The sequence below is a fragment of the Macaca mulatta genome, chromosome 1 (genome assembly GCF_049350105.2).
Source record: "Macaca mulatta isolate MMU2019108-1 chromosome 1, T2T-MMU8v2.0, whole genome shotgun sequence".
In the NCBI taxonomy this organism is placed as follows: Eukaryota; Metazoa; Chordata; class Mammalia; order Primates; family Cercopithecidae; genus Macaca; species Macaca mulatta.
The window spans coordinates 37427568-37455188 of record NC_133406.1 but is presented as its reverse complement, the minus strand read 5'-3'; the positions used below and the strand labels follow the sequence as shown (position 1 = coordinate 37455188).

General features: G+C 36.0%; 1 protein-coding gene across 11 annotated transcripts in view; it reads right to left on the bottom strand.

Annotated features, from left to right (window-relative positions):
• The window catches only part of CEP350 (centrosomal protein 350), a 161274-nt gene that overhangs the window by 69171 nt on the left and 64482 nt on the right, over positions 1–27621 (bottom strand). For 7 of the 11 annotated variants that reach the window (XM_028851021.2, XM_078001058.1, XM_015122601.3 and 4 more), the window contains 10 exons: positions 24308–25368; positions 22466–22616; positions 20723–20886; positions 14137–14311; positions 11529–11749; positions 8530–8693; positions 4088–4198; positions 3530–3670; positions 2124–2260; positions 1151–1273 (listed from right to left, as the gene is read on the bottom strand). In XM_028851021.2, the coding sequence (XP_028706854.2) occupies positions 1151–1273; positions 2124–2260; positions 3530–3670; positions 4088–4198; positions 8530–8693; positions 11529–11749; positions 14137–14311; positions 20723–20886; positions 22466–22616; positions 24308–25368 (2448 nt within the window). The remainder of the gene's footprint in view (positions 1–1150; positions 1274–2123; positions 2261–3529; positions 3671–4087; positions 4199–8529; positions 8694–11528; positions 11750–14136; positions 14312–20722; positions 20887–22465; positions 22617–24307; positions 25369–27621) is intronic. The other 4 variants (XM_078001059.1, XM_078001041.1, XM_078001048.1 and 1 more) reach the window with 1 other exon arrangement.

The window sequence follows — 27621 nt, the reverse complement described above, 5'->3', positions numbered from 1 at the left end:
GAAAAATCACTCTGGTTATCATGTGGCTAACGAATAGAGTGGAGAAAGATTAGAGGATGAGGACAAGTATTAGGAGTTCACCACAGTAATCCAGATGATGGTTGACATGAAGTTTCAGTGAAGGTGTCAGTAAAGGTTAAATGAAAGTCAGATAATTTCAGAGACATAATAGCTACTCAATAACTTTTGGTACTTTTCCCACATTTTCACGTCTTTTAGTTTCATTATTTAATTTTTTAAATTGGTGTTTTACTATACTTGACAATGTCAGTATGTTACCTGTAAAAATGCTGTAAAGTAGCCTCTAAAATCTTCTAATCCGAGATGGAACCATAATTGAAAGCTATAGCCATTCATATCACACTAACTACCAATGACAAGCTATTCAATTTTTTTTTTCTTTTGAGACGGAGTCTCACTCTGTCACCCAGGCTGGAGTGCAGTGGTGCGATCTTGGCTCACTGCAACCTCTGCCTCCCTAGTTCAAGAGATTCTTGTGCCTCAGCCTCCTGAGTAGCTTACAGGATTACAGGCACACGCCGCCACCCATGGCTAATTTTTGTATTTTTAGTAGAGATGGGGCTTCACCATGTTGGCCAGGCTGGTCTTGAACTCCTCACCTCAGGTGATCTGCCCACCTCAGCCTCCCAAAGTGCTGGAATCACAGGCGTGAGCCACCACACCCGGCCTATTCAATATTTTTTATAACAATAAAAATTTGTAACATCAGGAAATATGAATGTCAGCAAGGAAATGTACAATAAACACAGTCTTTGAAGGCAGATAAATTAAGGTGCAATTCCTTGATGTATCATTATTTATGTGACCTTGAATGTGTTTCTTAACATCTCCATGAGCTTCAGTTTTCTAACCTATAAGGATAATACCATCTGCCTTGGAAGGCTGCTGTGAATATTATATGCAGGAAGAACAATTTATACAATGCTTATACAATGTAGGTTCTCAAGGAACAGCAGTTACATTATTACACGGACCAACTATTTTGTAAATTGGCTAATTAGGGAAGCCAGCATTTTGAAGGGAACACACTGTTCTATTTAAATAAACAATATTAAGAAATCAAAGAAAGCTATGTTTAAGCCATTTATCAGCGTTTACTAAACTGTACTGACAAATCAAATTGTCTCACCTTCTATCATGATTCTTGTATCCTGAAGACTCAGAATAACTATCGTATGAAGGGGAATACTTTTGATGCTTTGAGTCAAGGGTCCCTTCTTTCCTCCGAGAGAGTGAAACAGATGGACTTTTCCTACAAATAAAATAAAAACTGATTAAACATTCAAAGTCTCTAATAATGGAAAGATTTTAAGTATTGCTTACTAGCAATATGACATAAAATCTTGAACAAATAGATATTATAAAATAACTTACAACACATTAAAGAATGTCTTCTGTTTTACTAGGGAAGTAAACACAAATCACTCCTAGTATCAATGAATGTAAACAGAGACTTAAAATCTAAGAATTAGAAACAGTCAAAATATGATTAAGAAAAACACACACACACAAATATGGTAATGTCACCCAGTCCTGCCAAAAATAATTTCTTTAATGACTTCATTGCTCCTAGAATAAACTCCAAAATCCTAAGTCCGCAAGGTCCTATACCATGATCTGATCCCTGCATCATCTCATACCATCTTCTTTGCTCCCTGCCTCCAGCCACAATGGTCTTTATTTCTTTTCTTAAATATGCCATGTTCCTTCTTCCTTTAGGGCTTTTCATCTACCTATTCTTTACCTCCTTTACATTACTAACTCCTCATTTATTAGATTGCACCACAAGCTTTACCACAAGCTTTATTTCCTCAGGAAAGCCCCCTCTGACCTGCTGGCACCCCCAGGCTATTCAAATTCCTATGTTACATATCTCTGAGACATGTGTTCCTTTCTTTCAGAACACTTAAATCAGTGTATAAGTATTCATTCACTTAACTGAATATTTGAGTAATATTTATCTTCCCTACCGGATGATGCCCATAACTGTATTCCCAACCAAAAATAATGCCTATGACAACAAATACTCATTACATATTTGCTGAAAGAATATTAACCTAACAGACAGTCATTATATATTTGCTGAATGAATGAATATTAACCTATCTGTTTCAGTTCTGGTCCTCAGCTGTTTCACGAAGTCTGGAAGGTGCTGCCGTTGGTGGTCATACAGTATTGCAAGGGGAGCTCCTGAAGCCATGACAGCATCTGAGATATGAGTTCTAGTCAACTCTGCCATCTAAACATGAACACACACCAGAAAGGCAAATGCATTAGAAGGTAAGGTCACAGAACTGAGAAGGAGCATAGTGTCTTGGAAAGAAAGATCACTGACTTGAGAGCAAGCAAATTCTGCCACTAAGAGACGAAATACTGTGGACAAGTCATTTAGCCTCTTTAAGTCTCAACAACTTCATCTTGTAAAAACAGAGTTGGACTACATGATTTCTAAGGTTTCACCTAGCTGTAACAATCTATGAATTAGACAGAAAACCTTTTAAAGCATATCATAAGCAGTAATAAGCCAAAAATTAAATCTTCCTTCAAGAATCAATTTAATTACTACTTCCTTTCTAACTCTTTGCTGACCAACAGGTGAAGTACATTTCCCTACTCTTAACCACTACTGCAAGTGCTGCATGTACTATTCATTCGGTATTTGTTCAAGCACTACTTTGAGCTATTCCTTTTACTAATGACTTAAAGTGTTTTGAAATCTTTGTTAATGTTGTCTACATTAAAATTTTCTTGAGAAAGGAGACTCAATTTTATACTGAAACGTACAACTCCATAATACCCAACATATAGTAGGTTCATGGATTTCCAATAACCAAGTCATTTTACAAATAGTACTAACTTTTGGTTTAAAAACGTGTAACTGCTAAAATAAAGTGAAACTGTATCAATTACGAATTGTGATATCCTATGTAGAGACAGCAATAAAACTACTTCTGGCTGTCCCCCTGTTATAGAAAAGACAGTAACTAATATCATTGTGGGTAAAAATGAAACATCTTCACACAAAGCAGATCAGTGGTTCCCCAGGACTGAGATTAGGGACTGGTTGCAAAGAGACATGAGGAAACTTTTTGAAGTAACAGAAATATGCTATTTCTGGATTGTGGTGATGGTTATAGGGAGATACGTGTGTGTGTGTGCGTGTGTGTGTGTGAGAGAGAGAGAGAGAGAACTCACCAAACTGCATACTTAAAATGGGTACATTTTATTGCTTATAAATTATACATCAATAAAGTTCATACTTTTCTAAAAAGCTTACCAGAGGGTGGAAATTTAGAGCTCTTCATCTTTTTTCTGCCTCTGTAACATTCACATGTACAACACACCACAGTCAATGGTGCCTCTTATTTCGATAGGGTATGTCCCCCACTAAAAGTCACTAATTCAAAGTATGCATTTACTAAGATATTAGAAACCCATTACTAAAGACCAAAGTTACTCAGATTGACTAAAAAGAACTAAAAAGAGAAGGGTTCTCAATGGCATCTACCTCACAGATTTGACGTGCTGCATCTGTGGTAAGGCGAGCGGTCTCTGACTGCTGAGCTGCTATTTTACATGTTGCTTCCTGTAGGACTTCAGTTACTTCGTGTTGTGATTTAACCACCTGCTGTAATGATTCTGCATGGACCTTTAAATAAAAGGGGTTTAAAAAAGAAGTTATGTTTTAGTTTCCCCGCCTCCCAAATTAATTTTAATTTATAAATTTATTTCATGTCTTATTTGTAGTAAAAAACACTTTACTACAATCCAGATTTCATGATTTAAGTCTTAACTCCACTGTTCACAAGTTACTGTATCTGTGGATAAGTAAATACAATGTACCTCAGTTGCCATTTCCCTAAACTGGAAATGAGTCTTGACAGTTTATTTCAGAAGGTTGTAACAAAAATCAAATGACATGGAATTATCCCACAAAAAGTACTAAAATTTTATTATTTTTATATATATATATTTTTTTCTCCTATATAATTAAAAGAATGCTAAAGTAATTTCTAAGATACAAATTTAGGTTTAAAAAACAAGAACCTGCTGCAAAATAAGTTACCTGAGCTGCTTTGTTTCGGGTTTCTTCTAATTGTCTCTGACTCTCCAGAGCCTCTTGTTCAGCCTTCAGTTTCAAGAGGGCCAAGTCTCTTTCATGGCGTTGCTGTTGTGCCTTCAAAGTAATGGTCAAATGTTAATTCTCAAATACTAAACTATTTTAACACAGTGACTATAACACACACCATGCTCTCTTACTAATACAAATCATCTGAAGCAACTAATTAGAACCAAAAGGAAAGAGAGTAAAAAGAATAGTCAACAGCCACTTACCATTTATCAAAATATTTAATGACCACCTCCCATGTGCCAAATAATGTAGTAATATAAAAAATTTCCAGTGTATATAGGACTAAGAATTAATACCAAAAAGCTGGTTAGAAAGCAAAGGCTATAGCACCCAACTTTTTGGAAGACATAAAAAAATGTCTTATGTGTAAAAATAAAAATAATGCCTCACATCTCACAATTTTATGATTCTTTTATTTTGACTTTGAAGTAGTAGTTTCATGAAAAAAAAGATGTCCCCATATAAGGTTTCCTTGTCACCAGGACCCTTTCTTACCACAATTCCACACAATATTATCTATAAATATATATATTTTTTCATCTCCTTTGAAATAGTGCTAAATAATAGAGGTTTTCAAAAGGTGGTAAGGGCTGGGCGCAATAGCTCATGTCTGCAATCCCAGCACTTTGGGAGGCCAAGATGGGAGGATCACTTGAGGCCAGGAGCTCAAGACCAGCCTGGTCAACATAGTGAGACCCCCCATCTCTATTTTTTTTTTTAATTAAAACAAAACAAAAGAAAACAAAAAATTGCGGTAAGGCTGTATGTAAGGCTGTGGTAATGCTCTGCCCAAATCTGGAAACCCAAAATTATAATGTATGTCCAAAGTGGCAGAAAACCTCAGTGCTGACTCAGATTTCAAGGTCAGTATGGCCCTCCACTACAATGGGGTCATTTCCTCAATACAATGATTCTCAACAAAGTTGGCATTAGTCCCTCCCCACCCTCTACCAGGAAACATCTGGAAATGTCCAGGGAGTTTCTGCTGTCACAATGATTGGACAACACTACTGCTATTTAGCGGGAGGAGGGCAGGAATGATGGTATCTCTGCAAAATATGGGAACAGTACCACACCAAGAACTGTCTGACAAGTCTTTTGGGAAGAACAAACAGAAAAGGAAACTGAAAAAAAAAAATAGCATCAAAAATCATAAAATATTTGGGAATAAATTTTAAAATGTGTAAGACCTCTACAATGAAAACTGTAATACTAATGAGAGAAACAGTCAAAGATTTAAATAAATAGAAAAATATATCATGTTTATGAATTAGAAAAGGCAACACTGTTAAGATGTGAATTCTCCCCAGACTCACTGATCTATAGATTCAATACCATTCTAATCAAAATCCTACCAGGCTTTTTGTTTTTTTTTTGTAGAAACTGACAAACTGATTCTAAAAGTTACACGGAAATGTAAAAAACCTAGAATAGCCAAAATCATCTTTGAAAAAAAGAAACAAAGTTGGAGGAATTATGTCTTGATTTCAAGACTCACTAAAAAACCACAGTAATAAAGACAATATGGTACTGACATTACGGATAGATGAATAGATCAATGGAAAATAAGTCTAAAAATAGATCTACACATAATTGATTACTTAATCATTGATAAAGGCATTAAGGTAATTTAAGTCTTTTTAATAAAATGGTGCTGGAACAATTGAATATCCTTATTAGGGAAAAACAAACTTTAACTCTCTTCCTCACATCAAACCCCAAAATTAACTTGAGAAGGATTACACACGTAAATATGAAAGCTAAAATTATAAAGCTTTTGGGAAAAAACATAAGAGAATGTTAGGATATCTTAGTATCTTAGTGTAGGATTTCTTTCTTTCCCTTCCCCTCCCCTCCCTCCCCTCCTCTCCTCACCTTTCCCTCCCTCCCTCCCTCCCTCCCTTCCTTCCTTCCTTTTTTTGACACACGGCTTGACTCTGGAGTCCAATGACACAATCTTGGCTTACTACAACCTCTGCCTCCTGGACTCAAGCGATTCTCCTTCCTTAGCCGACCTGCCCCCCCGCCCTACAAGTAGCTGGGACTACAGGCATACACCACCGTGGACGGCTAATTTTTGTATTTATAGTAGAGACGGGATTTCACCATGTTGCCCCGGCTGGTCTTGAACTCCTAAACTTAAGTGAGCTGTCTGCCTTGGCCTCCCAAAAAGTCCTCGGATAACAGGCATGAGCCACCACAGTCAGCCCAAAGATTTCTTAGAAAACGAAAGGTACTACCACAAAAGAAAGCAACTAAAAACTGGATTTCATCAAAATTTAAAACTTCTATTTCTCAAAGACACAGTTTAAAAAGTGAAAAGATAAGCCAAGACCTGGAATACAATATTTCCAATACATCTGAAAAGGACTTGTTTCCAGAATATATGAACAACTCCTATAAATCAATAATTAAAAAGACAACCCCATAATGAAGGGTGTAAAAGATTTGAACAGATATTCACAAAAGAATGCTCAATAAATACACAAAAAGACAATCAGTCTTATCAGTAACAAGAGAAATGCAAATTACAACCACAATGAGATACTACTTCACACTCAATAGAATGACTGAAATAAAAGACTGATAATACCAAATGATAGCAGGAATGCAGACAACTGGAATTTTCCTATTTATTACAAGAGTGTAAAGTGTTACAACCATTTTGGAAAACTGTACGGCAGTTTCTTATAAAGTTTCATATACCTGACCCAAGCAATTACACTCCTAGGTACTTATATAAGAAAAATGAAAACATATGTAGTATGCATAGAGTTGTTTAAAAATGTTCATAGCAGGAATATTCACAACAGGCAAAAGCTGGAAATAATCCAAATATACATCAATAGGAAAACTGATAAATTGTGATATTAATGGAATATTACTCAGCAAAAAACAGAACAAAAAACTACTGATAAAACAATATGGATAAATCTTAAATTGATATTGAAAATAAGCTAAACACAGAGTTCAAAGTCCACTTCCTTTTATACAAAGTTCTAGAACAGGCAAAAATAAACTATGGTGCCAGAAATCAGAATAGTAATTGCCTTTGGAAGGGGGAGTAATTGAAAATGGGCATGAGTCAACTTTCTGGGGTAACAGCGTAAGGGTTGTATATCTTGATTAGGGTGGTTCTTACACAGGTATATACACTGGTCAAAACGCATCAAAACTGGGCCGGGCGCGGTGGCTCATGCCTGTAATCCCAGCACTTTGGGAGGCCGAGGCGGGTGGTTCACGAGGTCAGGAGATTGAGTCCATCCTGGCTAACACGGTGAAACCCCGTCTCTACTAAAAATACAGAAAATTAGCCGGGCGTTGTGGCGGGGGCCTGTAGTTCCAGCTACTAGGGAGGCTGATGCAGGAAAATGGTGTGAACCTGGGAGGCAGAGCTTGCAGTGAGCAGAGATCGTGCCACTGCACTCTAACCTGGGCAACAGTAAGACTCTGTCTCAAAAAAAGCAAAACAAAACAAAACAAAACAAATCTGATCAAAACTGTACACTTAAAATCTGTGTATTTTATACTATGTAGGTAAGAACTCAGGGTTTTGTTGTTGTTGTTGTTGTTGTTTTGTAAAGCAGTTCCACTAACGAAGAGTGCTTAGACCGTCTCCGGATTTTTGTTTGCTAAAGGAAAATCCACATTATCCTGGCTTTCTCAAACACCCGGATTTCAGAAACTTCTCTTTTGGTACAAATAAAGCTTAAGGAAAAAAAAAAAATAAAATAAAAAACCCTCAGTATTCTCTCACCTCTCAATGAAAAGAGACAATATTAAGAATGTTTGACTAGGCCGGGCGCGGTGGCTCAAGCCTGTAATCCCAGCACTTTGGGAGGCTGAGACGGGTGGATCACGAGGTCAGATCGAGACCATCCTGGCTAACAGGGTGAAACCCCGTCTCTACTAAAAAATACAAAAAACTAGCCGGGCGAGGTGGCGGGTGCCTGTAGTCCCAGCTACTCAGGAGGCTGAGGCAGGAGAATGGCGTGAACCCGGGAGGCGGAACTTGCAGTGAGCTGAGATCCGGCCACTGCACTCCAGCCTGGGCGACAGAGCGAGACTCCGTCTCAAAAAAAAAAAAAAAAAAGAATGTTTGACTAGACGATTTTTATACTGTTAACTAAGCAAAGCAGAAAACATGGAAAACAAAGTATTTGAGAGAGAATGACTTATTATTGTTCTGCTGCCAAACACTGTATCTTTTTAGTGTCCTGATAAGTTTTTCCCAGGACTATTTATTTACAGGTGTTATATGGTAGACTATTTTTTTTCTATTTGGCACAGTAGTTTAAGTCATCATTAAGACTATTTTAAAAAGCAAAGAAAAAAGAAAAACCACAGAAAGCTAAAAAGGAAAACTCCAAAAATACCTTTATGATCTGAGCTAGAGACACACTCTCCTGCTGAGCAAGTGAAATGCCTCTAACTCTTTCCACATCGGACAGTTGGCGCACCGACTCCTCAATGGCATTCAGATAACTGAGTTCTGCTGCCATACGATGATGGAGGCCAGCAGGAGAAAAGCGCTTAGAACCTGGAGGGCATGACAATGGTCAAATGGAAAAGTTAACATGAAATTACACATCAGATTTCTAACATCTGTCATTTTAAGAGCCAAAATCAACTTTGTTTTCCTATGTAGAAAAAACTGGGACTCAGTAAAGCAATACCTTGGAGATACTGCAGGTTCAGTTCCAGACCAAAGGAATAAATATCAGAATAAAGCAGGTCATACAAATTTTTTGGTTTACCAGTGCATATGAGAGTTATATTTGCACTATACTGTAGTCTAGTAAGTGTGTAATAGCATTATGTCTAAAAAAATGTACATACTTTAATTTAAAAATACTGTACTGCTAAAAAATGCTGACGATCATCTGAGCCTTCAGCAAGTCCTAATCTTTTTGCTGGTGGAAGGTCATACCTTCCACCAGCTACTGACTGATCAGGGTGGTTGCTGAAGGTTGGAGTGACTGTGGCAATTTCTTAAAATAAGGCAATAATGAAGTTTACTGCATCGATTGACTCTTGCTTTCACAAAAGATTTCTCTGGAGCATGTAATGCTGTTTGGTAGCATTTGACCCACTTTCTGTAGAACTTCTTTCAAAACTGGAGACAATCCTCTCAAACCCTGCCACTGCTTTATCAATTAAAGTTTATGTAATATTCTAAACCATTTTTGTCATTTCGCTAGGAGTAGATTCCATCTCAAGAAACTACTTTCTTTGCTCATGCAAAAGCAGCAGCTACTCATTCATTCAACTTTTGTCATGAGACTGCAGCAATTCAGTAACATCTTCAGGATCCAACTATAATTCTAGTTATCTTGCTATTTCCACCATATCTGCAGTTATTTCCTCCACTGAAGTTCTGAACCCCTGAAAGTCATCCATGAGGGCTGGAATCAACTTCTTCCAAGCTTCTGTTAATGCTCGTATTTTGATCTCCTTCCACGAATCACAAATGTTCTTAATGGCATCTATAATGGTGAATCCTTTCCAGAAGGTGACCAATTTACTTTGCCCAAATCAGCAGAGGAATCACTATCTATGGCAGCTATAGCCTTACACAGTGCATTTCTTAAATAAGAAGACTTAAAAGTTGAAATTACTACTTGATCCATGGGTACAGAATGGATTTTGTGTTAGGGGACATAAAAATATTAATCTCCTTTTTTATGTCCATCAGAGCTCTTGGATGACCAGGTGCATTGTCAATAAGCAGGAATAAATATTTTTTCAAATTTTGAAAAGAACACTTTGAAAAAAATCTTTTTTTTTCCTGGGCAGTAGGTCTCAACAGTTGGCTTAGAATACTGACTAAACTTGAGTGCTGTAAACAGATGTGCTGTCATTCAGGCTTTGTTGTTCCATTAATACAGCACAAGCAGAGTAGATTTAGCATAATTCTTAAGGACTCTAGCATTTTCAGAATGGTAAACGAGCCTTGGCTTCAACTTTAAGTTGTCAGCTGTATTAACCTCTAAATAGTCAGCTCATCCTTTGAGCTTTGAAGCCAAGCACTAACTTCTCTCTAGCTATGAAAGTCCTAGATGACATTTTCTTCCAACATAAGGTTGTTTCATCTCGTTGAAAATCTGTTTAGTGCAGCCACTTTCATCAATTATCTTCTGGATAACTTGCTGCAACTTCTACCTCAGCACTTCTTGCTTCACCCTGCACTTTTATTTTATAGAGATGGCTTCTTTCTTTAGCCTCTGCTAGCTTCCAACTTTTCTTTTGCAGCTTCCTCACCTCTCCCAGGCTTCACAAAATTGAAGAGGATTAGGGTCTTGCGCTGGATTAAGCTTTGGCTTAAAGATGCCACTGGCTTGATCTTTTATCTCGGTCCCTAAAACTTTCTCCATATCAGCAATAAGGCTATTGTGTTTTCTTATCTTTCATTCATACGATACCTTTCATTTCCTTCAAAAACTTTTCCTTTGCATTCATAAGTTGGCTAACTGGCACAAGAGGCCTAGCTTTTGGCATATCTTGGCTTCTGACATCCCTTCCTCACTAAGCTTAATCATTTGTAGCTTCTGATTTAAAGTGAGAGATGTGACTCTTCCTTTCACATGAACACTTAAGAGATCACTGTAGGGTTAGTAACTGGCCTAATTTTAATATTATTGTGTCTCAGGCAATAAGGAGGCCAGAGGGAGGGTTGAAGAGGGGAACACGGCGAGTTGGTGGAGCAGTCAGAACACACCCAACATCGATCCATTAAGTTTTCCCTCTTAAATGGACTGGTTGGTGGCACCTAAAACAATTATTAATACAACAGGAACATCAAAGATCACTAATCACAGATCACCATAACAGATACAGTAATAATGAAAAGCTTGAAATATTGAGAGATTTATCAAAATTGTGGACACAGGGACACGAAGTGAGCACATGCTGCTGGAAAAATGGCACTGATGAATTTGTTCAATGCCATGAGCCTTTAATTTGTAAAAACAAAAAACAAAACAAAAAACACAAAAAAACCCTGCAGCATCTGTGAAATGCAATAAAGTCAAGCACAATAAAACAAGGTATGCCTGTACAATGTACTTTACTTCTATGTGTGTGCACAGGCACGTGTGTATACATACATACGTATACATATAAACAGGAGTGCACATACGGGACATAGTTTTCAGATATGATTTGACTAATGCTGGCTGACAAGATGGGAAAAAGTCAACATTACTGAATCTCTTGTGCTTTTCAGTATTTAATTTCTGGAAGGTTTTAATACTTGAAAAGTAATCATATTCACTTGAAATAATATTTCTCTATGACTCAATTGAAAGAAAAGGAATTTTGAGAGAAAAAATTTCATATCGTATTCTAAAAATTACAATTGCATGGATCTACTTACCTGGTATTGGAGCCGCATTCTCTGTCGTTGTTCTGCTGGCAGCCAGGTTCAAATCAGTGAGAGCTGCAGTAGGCTTAAATCCTGTTATAGTTGTAGGCATTACTGATGACTTAGATCTTTCTGAAGAAGTTCCTGGAAGGTCAAACTGCAACGATTTCTGGGAACTTGGTGACAGGGGAGAAGTTGGAGTTTTCTGAGATCTTCCCTTATCTGATGAGACACTAGAAATTTTGATCCACAAAAACATTAGAGGAAGGAAAAGTACTTTGTAAACCTGCTAAATCATTCAAAAGAACAACAAATAAAAAAACTTTATCAACATTAGCTTTAAAAAGTTGTGATTTAGGCATTTATTCGTTAATACAGTCACTATGCTGAATGAACGACTATGAATATTCCTCTAATTGCTAGAATTACAGTGGTGCACAAGCACGGCACAAACCTTGCCCTAAGTACAATGGAAAGGGAGTAGCTTGATTAAACTAGCACTGAACTGTTCCCTCTACAGTGTACATATATTATGATTCACTCGTTATAGCATGAAGCAAAGTCTTCTAAAATAGACACTCTACAGCAATAAAATTGGAGCCATATATGGGTCTTAAAATACATTTCTGAAAGAGAATCAAATATTTTATGTTAAAAGGTAAGAAAAGACAAAAACTATTCTTTTGTTATACCCTCTTGTTAATCCAAGAGTCTCAGAAAAAATTTTCACACTATCCATCTCTAAATACTTATTTCATTTCTTTATATCTACTTGTTAATACATCTCTTTCTTGAACTTTCTAATAGGTAACATAACAGTTTGTAACAACTCTTAAGGCATTTAATTCAGTACAAGACACGTTGCTAGCCTTTCTTTGAAAAAGTAAGCTCATTAAAGGTATTATTTCTCATAACATCAAGCATGTTGCCTTGCACTGAATATTTATTTACTGAATAAATTATTCAAAGATACTCTATAAAGCGTTTTAGCAGAGTTATATTCCCAATATACCAAAACAAGTTTGCTTTTAGCTTCTAATAAAATGATGAAATAGTTTTCAAAGGTAAAAATTTCTCTTATATCCAGTATAAAAATATTTGAATAGAAGTAGACCTGAGAGGCACCCATGTGTTTACCTGACCCTTAATTTTCTATTCATACTTTAGATAAATACTATTTCCAACAGTCTATTTCATGCATGAAACACAAAAAGAATGATCATTTTAACAAATTTCCATTAAATAATTAAAACACAACATCAAACAAAACAAAGTACTCTGCACCTCACCTTAGGGTTTTGTAAGATGAATTTATATTTGCTGTGCACATAAAATTTAGCTAGACTAGCATTTCTAAAAGTATATTTCCAATAATGTCAATAAGCTTTCCCAAAAAGAAAGAGAAAGAGCTTGGGGACAAAGAGTGACTATAGCCAAACAAGTTTTTTTAAAAAAAAAAAAAAAAAAAAAGGAGATTAAACAAGTTTTGAAAAATCTGGACTCCTCCTTATCAAAGCCTCAAATTATTTTATCCCTGTGAATCTCCATGGGTGTGGAAGGGGAAATCTAGATTGCAGTATGGGGCGTTGATGAAACTTATTTGGCTATGGATCGCATTAAGAAATGTTTAACTTTGTAAATTTTGTCAAGTTAAATCATCAGAGTAATTCTTAAGGAAAGGTAAAGTTTTCTAAATTCCAAAATCACTGACAAAGAAAATAAAATTTAATTTTAAATACAGAAATAATGGTATTAATGATGCAATATGATTTGTAACATGAAAGCACTAAAAATGGTAATCTTTATGTGTCACAGTACTAGAAAAAGCCCAAAGTTACTTTAAAAGGAAAAAATAAATCTGTGTCTTCTCAGAGCCTCTACTTCCAAGATAAAACCAGTGCACAGATGAAAAGTCATACGGACAAATGAGTAGGAACTGTACAGCTAGCAACAACTGAAGGTTATTTGTAAGCAACAGACTAAGTGCATCATATACGATATTAGAAAGAAGAAGAAAACAGTATGCAAGCTCCATAATCAGTAAGACTGACATTTTAAATTCTGCCTGAGTGGTCTAGTAAGTTGAGCAGAAAAGTTCAGAGGAAGAAATAAACAATAAGACAATAAGTATGCTAAGTAGCTGTGTTGGAAGAATGGATGAATAGATGAGAATTGAAATAGATAGACAAAAGAAATGAGATAGTTTGTGGTAGCCCAGCGAAAACACTTCAAGTAGAGTTAGGCACTTAGAATTGATCTATGACCTCACAAAGTACCCCAAGCAAGGTAGCTGCTTAGTCAAAAGATTGAGCCAAGAAAACAACTGTAACAACAGCATTCAGCATAGAAAACCGGGTTGTACTAGAGGGAGAGAATTTCTGAGAAAGAGGTTGTAACAGTTTAGATGATACATGACCATGTTCTAATATACAGACCAAGATTAGAGCTGTGAACAAAGCTCTGAAGTCTATTTGTAATATATACAATTTTGTAGTAGCTCAGACATGCACAGTTAAGGAGATTGCTGAGCTAAAATTCATTATATGGATTTTCTGAATATCAATTATATTATAACTTTAATTATATATGAATTACAGTATAAAGCACACATTAACTTTACCTCACAGAATGTCCAGAAAGATCTTCCAAAGTGCTATCTGTATCAAGAGTATGCTCAAAATCTTTAACAGAAAGTTTGCTGCTGGTCCCAGATTTCTTTCCTTGATGGGAGCCATGTTCTGCTTTTTCCTCATCAAGAAATGAGTTCTGAACATTTCCAGTGAATGAATCCAACCCTGTAAAGCAAATTTCTTATAAAGCTGATTCCCAATATTAGAAGTTATTGAGATAGATAATTGACATATAGATTTCAATAAAATAATAAAAAGTAGAAATCAGAATATTTAAAATTTGACCTATATTATATTCAAAATCTGTTTTCCATATCTAAAATAAAGCAGTTCATCCTTCTGTCTCCATTTAAGGAAAGTGAAGTTTCTTCCATTAATTCCACTTGCTATTAATAAATCATTCTTAGCTCAACTAGTAATAAAAGATAAGCATATTAAGTAACAATAAAGTACTAATCTATCCCTATGAAAAAGTAAGCAAAAAGAATTTTTTAAAGGATAAAATCCAGAGCTGGGAGAAAAATCATACCAACTGCTAACTGAACTACATAATTCTTTTGAAAAAAGTCTATGGTAAGAACTATGTAGCCTGATTTATAAAAATATTCATATTCTCTGAGTGAATAATTTTACTCATAGGAATATATCTTAAGGAGATGACTGAAACAAAAATTATGCATGTTATTCAATGTGTAACTTTGTAACTCAAAGAAATTTAATCTACATTTCTAACAAGAGAATACCTGTCTAAATCACACAGATAATAGTAATCTGTACATTTATATAGAACATTGTAATTCAAATGTACTTCATGTATAGTACCTTATTGCTCTTAAACATGTTATGAAATAAGTACTATATCCCCAATTTACTGATGAGGTAACTAGAGATCTATGGGGTTTAATAACTTGCTTAACAAGGTACTCTGCTTTGGTCAACAGCAGAAATAGGACACACACTCAGGCCTCCTGACTCTAGTACACTATTCATCCTGATTGTATGTTTAAACAGCAGCATGGGAAAATATTTATTATTACCTTTTAAAAAAAGCAGATTACAAAACTGCCTATAAATTTTAATAGTGGCCCCCCAAAATTTTAAATATAAAATACATATTTTATATATTATATATACTATATATGTTTATATACACACATATTTATGTATATATACATATAAATATATAATGTGTACATATACATTAAAAGTTTTTTGTAAAAATTTATTGTAAAATTACTATATATACTTTATATATATACAAAAAAATTAAGTTAAATTTTAAAGATATATATGGTTAAAGAGCAAAAGAAAATACAAAAGTGAAAAAAAATTACCCTTTATACTCATATTCATAGCAGTATTATTCAAAATAGTCAGAAGATGAAAGCAACCCAAGTGTCCATCAACTGATGAATGGACAAACAAAATATGGCTTATACATACAAAGGAATATTATTCAGCCTTAAAAGGAAGGGCATTCTGACACATGCTAGAACATAGATGAACCTTGAAGACATTATGCTAAGTGAAATAAGCCAGTCAAAAAAGGACAAATATGATTCCACTTACATGACATAGCTAGAATAGGCAAACTTAGAGAGAGAAAGTAGAACAGTTGTTACTAGGCATTGGGAGAAGAGAATGAGAGTTATTTTTGAATGGGTATAGATTTTAGTTTGGGATGATGAAAATGTTCTGGAGATAGATAGTGATCATGATGGCAAAACAATGTGAATGTACTTAATGCTAATGAACTGTACACTTGAAAATGGTTAAATTCCCTAGTGAAATTCATGGAGACAGAAAGTTAGAATGGTGATTGCCAGAACTGAAGGGAGGGAGGAATGGAGAGTTATTGTTGAATGGATACAGAGCTTCAGTATGGGAAACAGAAAGTTCTGAAACTGAGTGGTGGGGATGGTTGTATAACAGTATAAATGTGCTTAATGCCACTGAACTGTACACCTAAAACAGAATATTATTAATCAAATAGAAAGGACTCTATTATAAAGTCTATTTAGGATCCCGAGGCTAGAAGCAAGCTGTTAATACTGATTATCGCTAATTTTTCTACAATAAAGCTGCACTGCTTTCATAATAAGAATGCTTTATTCACTTAATATTGTTTGTTGACAATACATACACAATTTAAAATTTCTTCTTGACTTTAAACAACTAGAAATTATAGACAAGATAATGTTCTGTGCAAGAAAGGCCTACACTCCAATGAAGGGACCCATATGAAAAGAAAATGCCCTGACATTAAAAGATTGCCAAGTAAAGCCATACTCCATATCTTAAAGCAAAATTTTTTCTTCTTAGGATTACCACTTTAATCTACCAACTACTTTCAACTACACTGGGTAAATTTTTGTACAGAGCATGCAGACACTCTTTTTCACCACCAGATGGAGCATATACAATTAAAATCACACTGATTTTAGAACTTGGGGATGAAGGAGAAACTAAGTTTAAGAAGATGCTGTGGAAAGTGAAATCTATCAGGATTTTTCTGGTACTGCAGGTGAGGATTAGGGAAACTGAAAGCCACAAAACACTACCTATACTTCATCTAATCTGTTTTAGATGATAATGTTTTAAACCTACATTAAATCATATTATTAATACACATATACTCAATATATCATGATTTTTTCTTTTTTTTGAGACAGGTCTCGCTCTGTTGCCCAGACTGGAGTGCAGTAGCATGATCATGGCTCACTGCAGCCTCAATTTCAGGGAGTCAACTGATCCTTCCACCTGAGCCTCTCCAATAGCTGGGGCTACAGGTGTATGCCACCATGCCTGGATAATTTTTCTCTTTTTTCTAAACACAGGGCTTCATCATGTTGCCCAGGCTGGTCTCGAACTACAGGATTTTGAACTCCTGCATCAAATGATCCACCCCTCTCAGCCTCACAAAATGCTGTGATTATAGGAGTGAGCTATCACGCCCAGCCTATATCATGATATTTTAAAATTGTGCAGTATACCATAGCAGAAGATAGACTGGATTTGGGAGTCAGAAGTCAGAATCTGGACTTTGCCAATAACAAGTTAGTGACCTTAGGTGAGACACTAACTTAGCCAACACTAACAATTGCAAAATAAAAGAATTGAGCAAGATCAGCATTTCCCAAACTGTGTTCAGCTGAATTCTAATGCCATAAAATGATGATTGATGATTCTGTGGTCAAAATACACTTGGAAAATGCTTCATCCTACAGCCTCATCCTTATCCTAAAATAAGTAATGCACTAGCATATTTATAGTGTTTTTGAGTCTTACAGGAAAGAATCTTGTTTCACTCTAAAATAATTTCCCAAATTTATGGAACCATGGAGCTCTTTTATTCTCAGAACACAAAACAGTCTATACCACTAAACTTGTATTTCACAAGAAAATACAGAGTTTGGGAAGTGCTGGTAAAATGATGTCTAAACGTCCTACAAAGACTTTCAGAACACTTCCAAACTGCTTGTATTAGGTTAACGATTTAAAAATAATTTCTCCTAGCACTCTCATTGGAAGTATAAACTGGCACTAACTTTCTGAAAGGCTATTTGGCAAAATGTACCACATTTTAAACATGGCATATTATTTGCCCCATTATCTCACCTCTAGGATTTTCCCCTATAGGAAAAAACCCGACTAATGCATAAAGATGTATTTACAAGGATATTCAATGCAGTAGTATTTATAATAGAATAAAGAAAAAAGAAAATAACCTAAATATCCAGCAATGGGGAAACAGTTAAATAAATTATAATATATTCAAATAACAAGCCAGGTGTGGTGGCTCACGCCTATAATCCCAGCAGTCTGGGAAGCTAAAACAGATGAATTGCTTAAGCCCAGGAGTTTGAGACCAGCCCTGATAATATGGCAGAAGCCGTCACTACAAACAAAAAGGAAAAATTAGCCACGTGGGGTGGTGTGTGCCTGTAATCCCAGCTACCTGGGAGGCTGAGGTGGAAGGATTGATGGAGCCCAGGATGTTGAGGCTACGGCGAGCCATAAGCTGTGATCACACCACTGTACTCCAGCCTGGGTGACAGAGTGAGACCCTATCTCAAAAAACAAAACAAAAAAGCAAAAACAGAATAGTATTCTGTTACTTAATGGGTCTAGAGTTTGTTTAGTGGGTAATCCTCACAAATAGTAATCCATATTTACTGACAAAAAAAGATACCCATACCCTATAGACAGAATAAAATTGCATGTAAAATGTGATCCCATACACATAAAATTTCCTATTTGTGTGTGCCTACAAATTGTCTGGAAGGACTCTTACTAAAAATGTTAACATTTCACACCCATTAGGATGTCCTATTAACAAAAAAGCAGAAAATATGAAGTGTTGGCATAAATGTAGACAAAATAGAACCCTGTGTATTGCTGGTGGGAATGTAAAATGGTACAACTGCTATAGAAAACATTATGGCAGTTCCTCAAAAAATTAAACATGGCATTACCATTTGATCTAGCAGTTCTGTATCTGGGTTAAAGCAGGGATTCAAATAGGGTATTTGTACACCAGTGTTCATAGCAACATCATTCACAATAGCTAAAAGGTGGAAAATACCAAAATGTCCATCAACAGATTAATGGACAAACAAAATATGGCATATACACAGCATGGAATATTATTCAGCAATAAAAATAAATTCTGATACATGCTGTACATAGATGAACGGTGAGTCAGATATTATGCTAAGTGAAATAAGCCAGATAAAAAAGACAAATACTGTATTATTCCACTTATATGAAGTACCTAGAGTAGTCAAATTCATAGGGACAGAAAACACAAGAATGGTTACCAGCGGCTGAGGAACAGAGGAATGGAGTTATTATTTCCTGGGTACAGAGTTCAGTAGGGGAATATGAAAAATTTCTGGAGAGACAGTGGTGATGCTTGCAACAATAATGTGCATGTACTTAATGTCACTGAACTGTGTATTTGAAAATGGTTAAAATGATAAATTTTATGTTATGTATATTTTACCACAATTAAAATAGGCAGAGGGCAGTGGCTCATGCCTATAATCACAACACTTTGGGAGGCTGAGGCAGAAGGATTGCTTGAGCCCAGGAGTTTGAGACCAGCCTGGGCAACAAAGTGAGGCCCTCGTCTCTGCAAAATAAATAAGATAAAATGAAATAAATAAAATAAATACTTTTTTTTTTTGAGACGGAGTCTCGCTCAGGCTGGAGTGCAATGGTGCAATCTCGGCTCACTGCAACCTCCGCCTCCTGGGTTCAAGCGATCCTCCCGCCTCAGCCTCCCGAGTAGCTGGGATTATAGACACCCACCATCATGCCTGGCTAATTTTTGTACCTTTAGAGACAGGGTTTCACCATATTGGCCAGGCTGGTTTAAATGTTAACATCCGTTATCTCTAAGAGAAAGAACTAGAGGTGATTTACTTTTAAAATACAGGTTTCTATATTTATTGATGTCTTCCTCCTATTCCTGTTCCTTCCACCCCCTGAAGCCTTTTAGCTGAACAAGCAGGATTTATTTTATGTATTTATTTTTTATTTTATGTTCTGGGATACATGTGCAGAACGTGCAGGTTTGTTACAGAGGTATACATGTGCCATGGTGGTTTGCTACACCTATCAACCCATCATCTAGGTTTTAAGCCCCGCATGCATTAGGTATTTGTCCTAATGCTCTCCCTTCCCTTGCCCCCCGACCCCGACAGGTCCCAGTGTGTGATGATCCTTTCCCCGTGTCCGTGTGTTTGCATTGTTCAACTCCCACTTATGAATGAGAACACACGGTGTTTGGTTTTCTGTTCCTGTGTTAGTCTGCTGAGAATGACAGCTTCCAGCTTCCAGAAAAAACATTTTTGGAAGCAAGAAGCAAAATCATTCCCATAGCTAGACACCATCCTGTGAGTTTACAAAGCCTTTGCCTAATCACTTTATACAGTGATTATCCGTCTCCGTAGGCCTATGGAGCAAATTTAAGCCAAGAGTAGAAATTAGGACATTGAAGGGTATCTCAATCACTCAAAAATATTTACTGAACGCCAATGAGTCAGCTACAGTGCTGGGTACCAGAATGTACACATTATCTCCCTTAACTTCATATGAGCTTGAAAATTACCATATAAAGTATCTATTATCTCTACCTTATAGATAAGGAAATCTGGGTATTATATTTAATGATACTCAGAGATGTATATACTATTAAGTTTTTTTAAAAACCCAACTGCAAAGCAATTATTTACATTTGTTTTTAAAATAAAGTCGTGTGTGTATAATTTTATGTATATATCAAAAATGTTAATAGTAGCTAATCTCTGAACAGAAGGCTCAAAGGAAATTTGTCTTTCCTTGAAGAGTGTTTATCTCTAATTTTTAATTTTTTATCACTGCAAATGTATTCCTTTTGTATTAAGGAAAAGATTCATAATGTTATATATCAAAAGGTATTACTATAATGATAAATATGAAAGTTAATTACTGTAAGAAATTCTAACTTCTTATGGGATCAAATCACAACTTTAGATTACTACAACAAAATCATTGGTAAGAGAAAAAGTTACCATGTGGAATTCCACTTACATTCTGTCTTTTCCTTTTTTCCTTTCTTTCCTTTAGAAGAAGTAGATGAACGAGATGATGCAGCAGACTGGGCTCCTGATGAATGCTGGGAGGTAACATCCACAGAGGAAGGATCATAGGCAGACTTTCTGTTAGAATGGTCCTCCTGAGGGCCTGAAGTGCTACTGTCAAAGAATAAATAATAGTAGTTCTAGAAAGAAAAGTCTTACAACACAGCTAAATTAAAGATATTTACAAAATCTATTTAATCACTAGGAGAATATAACTACAATCAAAGACGGCTTCCACTTTATTATTGATTTTTTTAACCACCATCAACCTGGATTGTTCCCTATGGTTCAACTTGTTACTAAGAAAAATCTCAGGTAAGTGAAACCAATAAAAACTAATATTCAGAGAAAAGTATATAATGTTGAATACTGGAATGGCCTCAATTTCTATTCAAATTTATAATTTATTAATTATAACTATTTCTCCTCTTATAATCTTATGGAGAACAATAACTTAACATGTTCTTCCTCTACCTGGAAATAAAATGCATCAAATCATATTGATTGGTGATATTAAATGTCACCATAATTAAATCATTGAAAGTTTTTATTTAAAAATTTGATATTTTCTTTAGAGCTCAAAACTTAAAACTATGCTTTTTCTCATATAATTTTCATACCTATTCCTACTAATCTAATTACATTTAACTAATTTTTATAAGATTACCTAATAATTTTACATGGATTACAATTTGTAATATTTGAAAAAGATGATATTAAGTATGAATAATTACAGATAAATGTATACGGTAGCAAAATATAGGGAGAAAATTCTCTCCAACAAAGTCTGATTCACTTACTATGTGACTATGTACAAGTAATTTAACCTCTGCTTCAGTTTGCTCTCTAAAACAGAAACGGTAACAACAATACTTTCCACATCAGGCTATTATAAAAATGAGTTAATATAGGTAAAGTCTTTCAGTCTTTTCAGTGTCTTGCACACTAAGTGCTCAATAATGATCAGATGTTATAATCATTATAATTATTGTTTTTCAAAGCTTTGCAAATTTTTCAATGTTTTCTTGATTATAAAGAAAATTACTTATTATTTGGAACCATGCAGTCACGTATCTATCTGATCTTCCTCAATTCTATCACAGAAAACCATTTCTCAAGCTTTTTATGTTAGTATACCATGGACTAATTTCCCAATACTCCAATACTCTACTGGGAATTCATGGACTGACTTAATAACCTATACTCTGCTTGCTATGTGCCAGGTCCTGTTCTAAGTATGTGATTTATTTTTTTCTTTCTTTTTTTGAGATAGGGTCTAGTTTTGTCACCCAGGCTGGAGTGCAGTGGTGCAATCTCGGCTCACTGCAACTTCCAACTCCCAGGGGTTCAAGCAATTTTCGTGCCTCAGCCTCACTATATTTCATTTAATACTCATAACAACTCTATGAGGCAGGCAGGTACTATTAATGTCCCCATTTCACAGAGAAGGAAGCAGAAGCATAGGATGGCTAAGTAATGTGCATAAATACAAACAACTAATAATCAGGAGAGCCTGGATTTAAACAAAGGCAGTCTGGATCCAGAGCCCCATGCCCTGGGATTTCCACTACGATGTGCAGCCTCTATATGTATCTTTAAACAAGCAAAACTTTGCTAATATTCAGACCAGAGTTCTCATTTGTACATTTTCTCACTCTTCAGAGTTTATTCCATATTGCCAATATTTTCTTACTGAGGTTCAAGAGTTGACTTTTTTTCTGTCAAAGTCCCACTCCCTGGAGAGGAGACAAAATCATCTTCATATGAAACACTGCTTAGAGGAGTTGTGGTGGCATTCAAAGGCCGCGATGTTGATGTTCCTCTGTCCAACTTGTCTTCAAACCCTGACAAAAGTAATAATTGAAACATGGTTAAAAATGAAAATCAAGAAACTGTAAGAAAAGCATCCCATACATGGAGATTAGCAATATGGGCTTAGGGACATTTTAGTTTCCTTTAATAGTGCTTCTTTTCTATTTACCTTTATATCCAACGATACTTTTTTAAAGCTTTTTATTAGGAAAATTTAAAACATACATAAAAACAGGGAGATTAGTATAATGAAACCAAAGTATTCATCATCCAGCTTCAACAATGACCAATACATCAGCAATCTAGTTTCAAATAAACCTCCTACTACCTTCATCTACCACCCCCCAGACTATTTTAAAGCAAATTGCAGATAACATTTCATTCTCATTTCATCTCTAAATATTTTAGTTTAACTATAAAATCTTAATGAACATTTAATAGAATTTAAGAAGAAACAATTTTCTTATAAAAAAAGATGTTGATTTAAGCACTTTACTTTCATCAAAAGAAATCAAAATAACTTTCAAATCAAAACAAATTTAAAATTACCACTAATAGAAATGTGGCTAAACAAAAGAAAGCAATAGCATATGAAGGTCTATACAAGACCATTAAGAAATACCTAAATATGAATTCTAGGAAAAAGCAATGTGATACCCAGTTGAGCATAAGAAGAACAGATGAAATACATTCAGTATACAGAGGGGAAATCTCCGATCCAGAAATTCTAACATAATGTTACTATAAAATGGGCAGATTCCAAATATAGCAGGAAGGATAGAGAAAGGGACTTGAGGGAATTGAGTCCATCATAGAAAAGGAAAGCCGTGTTACAGGATTTCAGGGATAAGAAGGGAACGTTAGAAGTCATTGTTTCAGGAATCAAATATATAGCTACGTTACTGTTCAAAGTCTGATTGCTATTCAAACTAGTTTTAACAAACATTAATAGAGTTGTTTTCATATTAGAAATAAATGTTACTACAGTTATCCCTCTCAATTCTTGATTGCTATATTCCCGAGAATTCACAAATCACCACTGTGGTAAGAAATACACTTAGTTTCTTTCTTTTTTTTTTTTTTTTTGAGATGGAGTCTCGCTCTGTCGCCCAGGCTGGAGTGCAGTGGCATGATCTCAGCTCACTGCAATGTCTGCCTCCAGGTTCAAGCGGTTCTCATGCCTCAGCCTCCCGAGTAGCTGGGATTACAGGTGCATGCCAACACACCCAGCTAAATTTTTTTTGTATTGTTAGTAGAGGCGGGGTTTCACCATGTTGGCCAGGCTGGTCTTGAACTCCTAACCTCAAGTGATCTGCCTGTCTTGGACTCTGAAAGTCCTGGGATTACAGTTGTGAGCCACTGTGCCCAGCTTATACTTAGTTTCTATAGAAGTACATAACTATGGTCACAGAAAATGTAGTATACATGTGATATATATCCAATCTTGAACATCATCTATGAATTTCTCTGAACTAGATAAAAATTTCTACAACTACCAGTCAACTATTATTTTATGACAATAACAATTTTTAAATGAAATCTTAAAGATTCAATTACTAATACTCTATTTGAGGCTTGCAGGAAATTTAGAAGATGACTAATATGGACAATAATGTCTCCATTATCCACTCAATGAAAAATGTGTACTAAAGTATATATCTTGTACAGAAACTATAATTCATCTTAATATACAAATAGTACAAGTTATACTTATTTTTCTCACCTTTTCCATATAACTGATAGGATTTTGTAAAAATATTAATGACGCTATGTGGGCTTCCCTTTGCCAATTCTTCCCATGGCCCTTTGCTTTGTGTCCCACCTACGTGCCCAAAAAGTGGCAAGAATTTTTCAGCTTCTTTCTGAAACTCTTTGATGGGTTCATGACTATTCCTTTCTCCAGCACAAAATTCCTTTTCTTTTAAAATTTCTGCTACTTTCAAAAGGGGCTGTCCATGCTGGTCTCCCTCTTCTTCGGAGAGACTCCCCTCACTAAGAAGAGGCCCTTCACTGACTGAATCTATGCTGGAACCAAGAGATATTTTGGCTTTGTCTTGAGAACAGGCTTGCATATCAGAGCTAGAAGAGTCAGTCTGCCTTTTACATAACTGTGCCAGTAGCCCTTCTGGTCTGGGACCAGGGGATCTCACTCTAAAGCTTGATATGGCACTCTGAGGTCTTATCATCTCAGGAAGCTTTTTAAATTCACTGAGATTGCCTACACCAGGAAGATCATCATCAAAAGTTGCATGAGATACACAGGTTCCCAGCATCTTCTGAATTCTGGCAGAGAAAACATCTTCAGTATCATCTTTCACAGGTGGAGTTACAGCCTTGGTCCAAGGTCCATCTTCTTGAGGTGCCTGCTGCACATCATACTCAGTGTTCCATGCTGACCCATAGTTAATGTTGGCCCCAGCTAATTTCTTGGCTTCACTTTCAATTCTGCTGGACAAAGAAGCAGCTGTTGCTTTCAAGGCTTCAATACGATCCAGTTTACTCTTATACTGACTGGCACTAGGTTTTAACAAGGCATCTGTATAAGTAGCTGGTGAGGTCACATATGGTTGAGGTGTAAAAGTTAATGGCCTTGAAGCCATATTATGATTCTTTCTGGTTGGTAAAATAGATTCAAAATCCTTATGCAAAATTCCTACATGCTCTAGACTCAAGAGATGGGAGAGTAAACTTCCAGCTGTTGCAGCAAAAGGCTGTGGTTGAGAATGGTGAACTTGTGGGCTCAATCTGTCAGGCTGCATCCATGTAGATTCCGTCAAGTCTTTCCTGGAAATGAAAGTCACAATATGTTAGCTAACTAAACCATCATTTAAAAAAAGTTTTGTTTTTGTCTGATTATAAGAGTAGTGAGTATGCACTGCAACAAAATAAGGACAGATAAAAAACATAAAAAAGATAAAGATCATTCAGCAAAACAATAAAAAAGAGGCACTGTTAATATTTCATTTAGAATTATATACTTCCAAACATTTTTCTATATGTACACTATGTTTTGGTGGTATTGTTTGTACAAAAATGGGATTTTTACCATATATACTGTTTTGCAAACTGCTTTTTTCAACTAAGATGCCATATTTTTTAAAAAAGTATTTAAAAGAAGGCAATAAGATCGTTAAAATTCTATAAACAAAATTCCTTACAATACTGATTATAGTTTTTAAAATAACATTACATAAGAGAGAAATGCTTAAAATTGCTAAATATTAATGTTGACATGATATAGATTATTCTAATCAACAAATATTTACTATATGCTGAACACTTACGTTTAACAATGTACATGCTAAACAGGGAGGTTATTATAACCTACTAATACTTGTGAAAAATTAATGAATGTGAAACAATTAAATGCAAAACTGTGAGTGCCAACTATAAATATGCAACTATAAATATAAATATACAGGGTAGGGTATCCATTAAGTATAGAAACAGAATAAAGATGTCCTAAACAACATTATGTGTATTTACCTATATCTCTAGACCATAGACTTCCTCTATATTAAGGGATACTACAGAGAGATTACAGGATGACGTCAACTATTAAGAAGACCCTTAGAGGAACAGGCCAGGAACAGTGGCTGATGCCTGTAACCCCAGCACTTTGGAAGGCTGAAGCAGGCAGATGACTTGAGGCCAAGAGTTTGAGATCAGCCTGGGCAAAATGGCGAAACCCCATCTCTACTACAAATACAAAAAAATTAGCTGGGCATGGTGGCATGTGCCTGTAGTCCTAGCTACTTGGGAGGTTAAGGCACAAGTATCACTTGAACCCGAGAGGTGGAGGATGCAGTGCCCGAGATCGTGCCACTGCACTCCAGCTGGGAGACACAGTTAAGACTCTGTCTCAAAAAAAAAAAAAAAAAAAAAAGGACAACAACATGAGGCTTTGTCCTTGGTCTTGTCCATTATTTTAGGATGATGACATAAAGGTATGCTTATCAAACTTGCAGATGACAGAAAGCTGGGAGGCATGGCTGACCCAACAAATGACCAAATTATGAGACAAATTTATTTTTATAGGCTGCAATCTTAAACCAAACTAATATGGATAAAATGTAAAGTTCTGCAACTGGATTAAAATAAGTCATCTGAAGGGGGGTAACCAGGACAATAAGAAGTTGAAAAGCATGTCATTAGAATGAAGGAAGAAAGACTAGAGCACAGATTCTATGCCTTAGAATATAGGCTATTACAAATGCAAAGCGTGAGGTTACTGGGGCCTAAACTAAGCTGGTAGTAATGGGAATACAAAGGAAGTTATAATATAAAAGATACTGATGAATAAAAATCCAAGAGCTTTAAATTCAAGTATTTAGAATGCCAATTTTACAGCAGGTGCTATGTTGATGGTAGAGAAATAGGAGACAAAAATGGATATACTTAATCCAGTTAATCCTGAGCTGGGCATGGTAGCTCACACCTGTAATCCTACCTACTTGGGAGGCTGAGGCAGAAGAATCAATCACTTGAGGCCAGAAGTTCAAGACCAGTCTGGGCAACATAGCAAGCTCCTCATCTCCAAAAAAATAAAATAAAAATTAGCCAGGCATGGCGGTGCATGCCTACAGTCGCAGCTACTTGGGAGGCTGAGGTGGGAGGATCACTTGAATCCAAGAGGTTGAGGCTGCAGTGAGCTATGATCATGCCACTGCACTCCAGCCTGTGTGAAAAAGCAAGACCCTGTCTCCAAATTAAAAACAAGTAAAAAGGCTTCTTTTTTTTTTTTTTTTTTTGAGATGGAGTCTCGCTCTGTTGCCTAGGCTGGAGTGCAGTGGCCAGATCTCAGCTCACTGCAAGCTCCGCCTCCCAGGTTTATGCCATTCTCCTGCCTCAGCCTCCCGAGTAGCTGGGACTACAGGCGCCCGCCACCTCGCCCGGCTAGTTTTTTTGTACTTTTTAGTAGAGACAGGGTTTCACCGTGTTCGCCAGGATGGTCTCGATCTCCTGACCTCGTGATCCACCCGTCTCGGCCTCCCAAAGTGCTGGGATTACAGGCTTGAGCCACCACGCCCGGCCAAA